Source organism: Penaeus vannamei, chromosome 10 (assembly GCF_042767895.1).
Source record: "Penaeus vannamei isolate JL-2024 chromosome 10, ASM4276789v1, whole genome shotgun sequence".
In the NCBI taxonomy this organism is placed as follows: Eukaryota; Metazoa; Arthropoda; class Malacostraca; order Decapoda; family Penaeidae; genus Penaeus; species Penaeus vannamei.
Window position 1 is genome coordinate 36809078 of NC_091558.1, and position 9778 is coordinate 36818855.

The 9778-nt window shown below is 50.3% G+C and overlaps 1 protein-coding gene across 1 annotated transcript in view; it reads left to right on the forward strand.

Moving 5' to 3' along the window:
• Positions 1-7956, forward strand: part of LOC113826339 (titin homolog) — a 12459-nt gene extending 4503 nt beyond the window's left edge. The window contains exons 3-7 of the mRNA XM_070126119.1: positions 966-1357; positions 1479-1908; positions 1944-5861; positions 5916-6074; positions 6220-7956. Coding sequence (XP_069982220.1) covers positions 966-1357; positions 1479-1908; positions 1944-5861; positions 5916-6074; positions 6220-7956 — 6636 coding nt within the window. The remainder of the gene's footprint in view (positions 1-965; positions 1358-1478; positions 1909-1943; positions 5862-5915; positions 6075-6219) is intronic.
• The last annotated feature ends 1822 nt before the right edge of the window (positions 7957-9778 follow it).

The following is a 9778-nucleotide window of genomic DNA, read 5'->3' on the forward strand; positions in this document are numbered from 1 at the left end:
AATAGTAATTGTAGTGATATTACTGATAACAGCAATGATGTTGATACTATTACTACTATTACCAATAATAATCGTGATAACATGATATGGGTAATAATAATGATAATAACAAAGATAATAATGCGAAATATCATGATAATAATAATAATAATGATAATAATAATAACAAAGATAATAATGCGAAAGATCATGATGATAATAATAATAATAATGCTAATAATGCTAATACTAAAATGATAATGGCAAAAATGGAATTAATAGTGGTAATAAGTATAATATTAACGATAATAATAATCATAATAATGATAATGATAATAACAACAACAACAATAATAATAATGATAATCATAATAATAATAAAGATGATGGTGATGATAACAATAATAATAACAACAATAATAATCACATTAGTAATAGAAAAATAATGATATCAATAATGATAATGATATTAGTAATTATCATTATTCTTATTATCATTATCATGAAAATAGTAGTAGTAATAATAGTAATAATAATAATGATGATGATAACAGTAATGACAATAGCAATAACAACAATAACAATAAAAAATAGCAATGACAATAATAATAATAGCGTTAATAAAAACACAATAATGATGATAATAATAATTATATTACAATAATGCTGATAATGATAACAATAGTGATGATTATTTTAATAACAATTATAATAACAATGACAGAAAATACGAAGGACAACAGCAACAACGACAGCAATAACAATGCTAATAATAACCACATAAATAATGAAAAAAAATAATGATAATGATAACATGATAACGATGAGGATGATAATAATTATTATAATAATAATGAGGAACACAAAGAGCGCATACCTCCGCCAAGGCAATAGGGTCACTGATACAGGGAAAAATACTCACTCTTGAAGAATAACATTAAGATCGCCTCTTTCTTATATAAAGTAGTGCCTCCTGAACAGCATAGCCCGAGTTTGAGGCCGAGCCCGTGTTTGAATCCGAGCCCGAGGTTGAGTCCGAGAATGAGTTTGAGGTTGAGCCCGAGCCCGAGTTTGAAGCCAAGCCCGAGGTTGAGGTCGAGCCCAAGAATGAGTTTGAGGTCGAGCCCGAGGTTGAGTTCGAGTTCGAGAATGAGTTTGAGGCCGAGCCCGAATTTAAAGCCGAACCCGAGTTTAAGGCCGAGCTCGAGAATGAGTTTGAGGCCGAGCCCGAGTTCGAGGCCGAGCCTGAGGCCGAGCCCGAGTATAAGGCGGAGCTCGAGTTTGAGAGTTTGAGGCCGAGCCCGAATTCGAGCCCGAGTTTGAGGCCAAGTTCGAGAATGAGTTTGAGGCCGAACCCGAGTTTGAAGCCGAGCCCGAGGTTGAGGCCGAGTCCGAGAATGAGTTTGAGGCCAAGCCTGAGTTTAAAGTCGAGCCCGAGTTCGAGGACGAGCCTGAGGCAGAGCCCGAGTTTGAGGCCAAGTTCGAGAATGAGATTGAAGCCGAGCCCAAGTTCAAGCCGAGCCTGAGGCCGAGCCTGAGGTTGAGGCCGACCCCAAGGTCGAGCCTGAGTTTGAGCTCGAGCCCGAGTTTGAGGCCGAGCCCGAGTTCGAGGCCGAGCCTGAGGCTGAGCCCGAGGTTGAGGCCGACCCCAAGCTCGAGCCTGAGTTTGAGCTCGAGCCCGAGTTTGAGGCCGAGCCCGAGTTTGAGACCGAGCCCGAGTTCGAGGCTGAGCCTGAGGCCGAACCCGAGCTCGAGTTTGAGGCCGAGCCCGAGTTGGAGCTCGAGTTTGAGGCCAAGTTCGAGAATGAGGTTGAGGCCGAACCCGAGTTTGAGGCCGAGACCGATTTCGAATCCGAACCCGAGCTCAAGCCTGAGTTTGAGGCCGAGCCCGAGTTTAAAGCCGAGCCCAAGTTCGAGGCCGAGCCTGAGGCCGAGCCCAAGTTCAAGCCCGAGTTGAGGCCAAGTTCGAGAATGAGGTTGAGGTCGAACCCGAGTTTGAGGCCGAGGCCGAGCATGAGCTGGAGTTTGAAGCCGAGTCCGAGAATGAGTTTGAGGCTGAGGCCGAGCTCGAATCCGAGCCCAAGTTCGAGGCCGAGCCTGAGGCCGAGCCCGAGCTCGATCCTGAGTTTGAGGCCGAGCCCAAGTTTGAGGCCAAGTTCGAGAAAGAGTGTGAGACCGAGCCCGAGTTTGAGGCCGAGTTCGAGAATGAGTTTGAGGCCGAACTCGAGTTTGAGGCCGAGTTCGAGAATGAGTTTGAGGCCGAGCCCGAGCTCGAGCCCGAGTTTGAAGCCGAGCCCAAGTTCGAGGCCGAGCCTGAGGCCGAGCCCAAGTTCAACCCCGAGTTTGAGGCCAAGTTCGTGAATGAGGTTGAGGTCGAACCCGAGTTTGAGGCCGAGGCCGAGCATGAGCTGGAGTTTGAAGCCGAGTCCGAGAATGAGTTGGAGGCTGAGGCCGAGCTCGAATCCGAGCCCAAGTTCGAGGCCGAGCCTGAGGCCGAGCCCGAGCTCGAGTCCGAGTTTGAGGCCGAGCCCGAGTTTGAAGCCGAGCCCAAGTTCGAGGCCGAGCCTGAGGCCGAGCCCAAGTTCAACCCCGAGTTTGAGGCCAAGTTCGTGAATGAGGTTGAGGCCAAACCCGAGTTTGAGGCCGAGGCCGAGTTCGAATCCGAGCCCGAGCTCGAGCCTGAGTTTGATGCCGAGCCCGAGCTCGAGCCTGAGTTTGAGGCCGAGCCCGAGCCTGAGTTAGAGGCCAAGTTCGAGAATGAATTTGAGCCCGAGCTCGAGCCCGAGTTTGAGGCCGAACCCGAGGTTGAGGCCGATCCCGAGCTCGAGCTGGAGTTTGAATCCGAGCCCGAGGTTGAGGCCCAGCCTGAGGCTGTGCCCGAGCTCGAGCCTGAGTTTGAGGTCGAACTCGAGCTCGAGCCCGAGTTTGAAGCCAAGCCCGATCCCGAGTTTGAGGCCGAGCCCGAGCCCGAGTTTAAGGCCATGCTCGAGAATGAGTTTGAGGCCGAGCCCGAGCCCGAGTTTGAGGCCGATCCCGAGTTTGAGGCCGATCCCGAGTTTGAGGCCAAGGTCGAGAATGAGTTTGAGGCCGAGCCCGATCCCGAGTTTGAGGCCGATCCCGAGTTTGAGGCCGAGCCCGAGCCCGAGTTTAAGGCCAAGCTCAAGAATGAGTTTGAGGCCGAGCCCGAGCCCGAGTTTGAGGCCGATCCCGAGTTTGAGGCCGATCCCGAGTTTGAGGCCAAGGTCGAGAATGAGTTTGAGGCCGTGCCCGAGCTCGAGCCCGAGTTTGAGGCCGATCCCGAGTTTGAGGCCGATCCCGAGTTTGAGGCCAAGGTCGAGAATGAGTTTGAGGCCGATCCCGAGTTTGAGGCCAAGGTCGAGAATGAGTTTGAGGCCGAACCCGAGCTCGAGCCCGATTTCGAGGCCGAACCCGAGCTCGAGCCCGAGTTCGAGGCCGTGCCTGAGGCCGAGCTCGAGCTCGAGTTTAAGTTCAACCCCGAGTTTGAGGCCAAGTTCGTGAATGAGGTTGAGGTCGAACCCGAGTTTGAGGCCGAGGCCGAGCATGAGCTGGAGTTTGAAGCCGAGTCCGAGAATGAGTTGGAGGCTGAGGCCGAGCTCGAATCCGAGCCCAAGTTCGAGGCCGAGCCTGAGGCCGAGCCCGAGCTCGAGTCCGAGTTTGAGGCCGAGCCCGAGTTCGAAGCCGAGCCCAAGTTCGAGGCCGAGCCTGAGGCCGAGCCCAAGTTCAACCCCGAGTTTGAGGCCAAGTTCGTGAATGAGGTTGAGGCCAAACCCGAGTTTGATGCCGAGGCCGAGTTCGAATCCGAGCCCGAGTTTGAGGCCGATCCCGAGTTTGAGGCTGATCCCGAGTTTGAGGCCAAGGTCGAGAATGAGTTTGAGGCCGTGCCCGAGCCCGAGTTTGAGGCCGATCCCGAGTTTGAGGCCAATCCCGAGTTTGAGGCCAAGGTCGAGAATGAGTTTGAGGCCGAGCCCGAGTTTGAGGCCGATCCCGAGTTTGAGGCCAAGGTCGAGAATGAGTTTGAGGCCGAGCCCGAGCCCGAGTTTGAGGCCGATCCCGAGTTTGAGGCCGAGCCCGAGCCCGAGTTTAAGGCCAAGCTCAAGAATGAGTTTGAGGCCGAGCCCGAGCCCGAGTTTAAGGCCAAGCTCAAGAATGAGTTTGAGGCCGAGCCCGAGCCCGAGTTTGAGGCCGATCCCGAGTTTGAGGCCAAGGTCGAGAATGAGTTTGAGGCCGAGCCCGAGTTTGAGGCCGAGCCCGAGCCCGAGTTTAAGGCCAAGCTCAAGAATGAGTTTGAGGCCGAGCCCGAGCCCGAGTTTAAGGCCAAGCTCAAGAATGAGTTTGAGGCCGAGCCCGAGCCCGAGTTTGAGGCCGATCCCGAGTTTGAGGCCAAGGTCGAGAATGAGTTTGAGGCCGTGCCCGAGCTCGAGTTTGAGGCCGATCCCGAGTTTGAGGCCGATCCCGAGTTTGAGGCCAAGGTCGAGAATGAGTTTGAGGCCGAGCCCGAGCCCGAGTTTGAGGCCGATCCCGAGTTTGAGGCCGAGCCCGAGCCCGAGTTTAAGGCCAAGCTCAAGAATGAGTTTGAGGCCGAGCCCGAGCCCGAGTTTGAGGCCGATCCCGAGTTTGAGGCCGATCCCGAGTTTGAGGCCAAGGTCGAGAATGAGTTTGAGGCCGTGCCCGAGCTCGAGCCCGAGTTTGAGGCCGATCCCGAGTTTGAGGCCGATCCCGAGTTTGAGGCCAAGGTCGAGAATGAGTTTGAGGCCGAGCCCGAGCCCGAGTTTGAGGCCGAGCCCGAGTTTGAGGCCGATCCCGAGTTTGAGGCCAAGGTCGAGAATGAGTTTGAGGCCGAGCCCGAGCCCGAGTTTGAGGCCGATCCCGAGTTTGAGGCCGAGCCCGAGCCCGAGTTTAAGGCCAAGCTCAAGAATGAGTTTGAGGCCGAGCCCGAGCCCGAGTTTGAGGCCGATCCCGAGTTTGAGGCCGATCCCGAGTTTGAGGCCAAGGTCGAGAATGAGTTTGAGGCCGAGCCCGAGCCCGAGTTTGAGGCCGATCCCGAGTTTGAGGCCGAGCCCGAGCCCGAGTTTAAGGCCAAGCTCAAGAATGAGTTTGAGGCCGAGCCCGAGCCCGAGTTTGAGGCCGATCCCGAGTTTGAGGCCGATCCCGAGTTTGAGGCCAAGGTCGAGAATGAGTTTGAGGCCGTGCCCGAGCTCGAGCCCGAGTTTGAGGCCGATCCCGAGTTTGAGGCCGATCCCGAGTTTGAGGCCAAGGTCGAGAATGAGTTTGAGGCCGTGCCCGAGCTCGAGCCCGAGTTTGAGGCCGATCCCGAGTTTGAGGCCGAGCCCGAGTTTGAGGCCAAGGTCGAGAATGAGTTTGAGGCCGATCCCGAGCCCGAGTTTGAGGCCGATCCCGAGTTTGAGGCCAAGATCGAGAATGAGTTTGAGGCCGAGCCCGAGCTCGAGCCCGAGTTTGAGGCCGAACCCGAGCTCGAGCCCGAGTTCGAGGCCGTGCCTGAGGCCGAGCTCGAGCTCGAGTTTAAGGTTGAGCCCGAGTTTGAGGTCGAATCCGAGTTTGAAGCCGAGCCCGAGCCTGAGGCCGAGCCCGAGCTCGAGCTGGAGTTTGAATCCGAGCCCGAGTTTGAGGCCGAGCCCGAGAATGAGTTTGAGGCCGAGGCCGAGTTCGAATCCGAGCCCGAGTTTGAGGTCGAGCCCGAGCTCGAGCCCGAGTTTGAGGTCAAGCTCGAGCTCGAGTTTGAGGCCGAGGCCGATTTTGAGGCCAAATTCGAGAATGAGTTTGAGTCCGAGCCCGAGTTTGGGGCCGAGCCCGAGAATGAGTTTCAAGCCGAGCCCGAGCTTGATGCCAAACTCGAGTTTGAGGTCGAGCCCGAGTTTGTGGCCTAGACCGAGTTCTAGTCCGAGTTTGAGGCCAAGTTCGAGAAAGAGTTTGAGGTCGAGCCTGAGTCTGAGGCCGAGCCCGAGTTTGAAGCCAAGTTCGAGAATGAGTTTGAGGCCGAGTTCGAGGCCGACCCCGAGTTTAAAGCCGACCCCGAGTTTGGGGCCGAGCCCGAGTTTGAGGCCGAGCCCGAGAATGTTTAGGGTCGAGCCCGAGAATGAGTTTCAAGCCGAGCCCGAGCCCGAGCTTGATGCCGAACTCGAGTTTGAGGCCGAGTCCGAGGCCGAGCTCGAGCCCGAGTTTGAGGTCGAGCCCGAGTTTGTGGCCGAGACCGAGTTCTAGTCCGAGTTTGAGGCCAAGTTCGAGAAAGAGTTTGAGGCCGAGCCCGAGTCTGAGGCCGAGCCCGAGCTCGAGCCCGAGTTTGAAGCCGAGCCCAAGTTCGAGGCCGAGCCTGAGACCGAGCCCGAGCTGGAGCCCGAGTTTGAGGTCGAGCCTGAGTTTGTGGCCGAGCCTGAGGCCGAGGCCGAGCCCGAGGCAGAGCCCGAGTTTGAGGCCAAGTTCGAGAATGAGTTTGAGGCCGAGCCCGAGTTTGAAGCCGAGCCCGAGTTCGAGGCCGAGCCCGAGTTTGAGGCCGATCTCGAGTTTGAAGCCGAGCCCGAGCTTGATGCCGAACCCGAGTCCGAGGCCGAGGCCGAGCCCGAGGCCGAGCCCGAGCTTGTGGCCGAGACCGAGTTCGAGTCCGATTTTGAGGCCAAGTTCGAGAATGAGTTTGAGGCCGAGCCCGAGTTTGAAGCCGAGCCCGAGTTCGAGGCCGAGCCCGAGTTTGAGGCCGATCTCGAGTTTGAAGCCGAGCCCGAGCTTGATGCCGAACCCGAGTCCGAGGCCGAGGCCGAGCCCGAGGCCGAGCCCGAGCCCGAGTTTGTGGCCGAGACCGAGTTCGAGTCCGATTTTGAGGCCAAGTTCGAGAATGAGTTTGAGGTCGAGCCCGAGTTTGAGGCCGAGCCCAAGTTCGAGGCAGAGCCTGAGACCGAGCCCAAGTTCGAGCCCGAGTTTGAGGCCGAGCCCGAGTTTGAGGCAGAGCCTGAGACCGAGCCCAAGTTCGAGCCCGAGTTTGAAGCCGAGCCCAAGTTCGAGGCAGAGCCTGAGACCGAGCCCAAGTTCGAGCCCGAGTTTGAGGCCGAGTCCAAGCCCAAGTTTGGGGCCGAGCCCGAGAATGAGTTTCAAGCCGAGCCCGAGCCCGAGCTTGATGCCGAACTCGAGTTTGAGGCCGAGTCCGAGGCCGAGCTCGAGCTCGAGTTTAAGGTCGAGCCCGAGTTTGAGGCCGAGCCCGAGTTTGAGGCCAAGTTCGAGAATGAGTTTGAGGCCGAACCCGAGTTTAAAGCCGAGCCCGAGAATGAGTTTGAGGTCGAGCCCGAGAATGAGTTTCAAGCCGAGCCCGAGCCCGAGCTTGATGCCGAACTCGAGTTTGAGGCCGAGCCCGAGCTCGAGCCCGAGTTTGAAGCCGAGCCCAAGTTCGAGGCCGAGCCTGAGACCGAGCCCGAGTTTGAGGTCGAGCCTGAGTTTGTGGCCGAGCCTGAGGCCGAGCCCGAGTTTGAGGCCAAGTTCGAGAATGAGTTTGAGGCCAAGTTCGAGAATGAGTTTGAGGCCGAGCCCGAGTTCGAGACCGAGCCCGAGTTTGAGGCCGATCTCGAGTTTGAAGCCGAGCCCGAGAATGAGTTTGAGGCCGAGGCCGAGTTCGAATCCGAGCCCGAGTTCGAGGCCGAGCCTGAGGCCGAGTCCGAGCCCGAGTTTGGGGCCGAGCCCGAGAATGAGTTTCAGGCCGAGCCCGAGCTTGATGCCGAACCCGAGTTAGAGGCCGAGTCCGAGCCCGAGACCGAGTTCGAGTCCGAGCTTGAGGCCAAGTTCGAGAATGAGTTTGAGGTCGAGCCCGAGTTTGAAGCCGAGCCCAAGTTCGAGGCCGAGCCTGAAACCGAGCCCAAGTTCGAGCCCGAGTTTGAGGTCGAACGTCGCGGAGTACACCCTGAAGTCCTTCAGGGGTGTTGTTTCCTACCTGCGGTGGCCAACAGAATGCAAAATTAGAATGTTAGAAGAACTTTCGCCGGGGGCTCGCTAGGATCGAGACCCCACACCACCGGGTGTTAATGATAATAATAAGGATAAGGATAATAGTGATAATGATTATATATATATATATATATATATATATATATATATATATATATATATATATATATATATATATATATATATATATATATATATATATATATATATATATATATATATATATATATATATATATATATATATATATATATACATACCTGGCCCATATATATACACGTCAGGTCATGCAAGTGCCAGCCCTTATGGGTGCCACTTGATACCTGCTGAGTGCCGGTGATGCCAGGCCACCTCGACGATACAGCGCAGTTTAAGCAGGATAGAGGAAGCATCTTTAATAATGATAATGATGATAATGGTAATGATTATCATCATTAATAATCTAATGATGGCAATGACAATTATCATCATTGATAATGATAATGATGCAGAAATAGGACGTTCCAAGAAGAACCGTCGCCGGGGGAGACGGATAATGATGAAAATTATAATAATGCTAATTATGATTATCATAATTAATAATGATAATGATAACAATGATAATGCTGATTAACATTATTAAAATGATGATGATAATGACAATAATTATCATCATTAATAATAATGATAATGATGATACTGATTATAATAATGGTGATGCTAGTGATGATAAGGAAAATGATAATAATGATGATAACGATAATGATATAATAATAACAATAATAATAAGGAGAGGAACAAATATAGTAATGATAATTATTATAATAATGATGATTATTATATTAATGATACTAATATAAATGATAATGATAATAGTAATAATGATGATGATTAAAATAATAGTGATATAAATAATATTAATAATAATGATAATGATAATAATGAAAATAAAGATAAGGATAATAATAACAATAACAATAGTACTAGAATAATAATGATAACAATGATAATATTGATACTAATAATGCTGCTGATAATAAAACTAATAACAATGATCATGATACAATTAATGATATTGATAATAATGGTGATAAGGAGTTGATGATAATGGTAATAATAATAATAATAAAAGATGATAATGATAAAATTTTTAATAAAAATGGTAATATAATAATCATAATAATCATACTACTACTAATAATGATAATGATAACAATAATAGTGATGATAATGATATGATAATCACAATGATGATAATACTAGTAATAATAATGAACGTAATTATAATTTTGATGATAATGATTAGAATATGTATGATAAGGTAATTATATATATCAATATAATAATAATGATAGTATTAACAATGATAATAATGATAGTAAGAGCTATAATGATAATGATAGTAGTAATAATAATAATAGCAATGATAATGATGATAATAGTAATAATGATAATAATAATGATAATGTTGATAATGCTAATAATAATAGTAATGATAATAATAATAAAAATAATGATGCTAATAATAACAATAATGATAATAGTAATAATAATGGCGATAGTGAAAAAATTATAGTATTAACGATGATAAGATCATTGATGATGATAGTAATGATAAACATAATTACGATAATGTTAATGATAATGATCATAATAGTTATAAGGAAGGGAAGTGGTTGGGAACCGATGTTGGGCTGAAAGTGGGAAAGGAGAAGAGGATTTTCATGTTTGTGAGTGCTAGGGAGTGGCAGAGCAGGAGAGGAAAGGGGGGAGGAGGGGAGGCGAGAGGTAGAGGGAGTAAAGTGAAAGAAAGAGAGAAGAGGGAAAGAGGAGCTCGTCATTTTTCTTTCCGTAATAT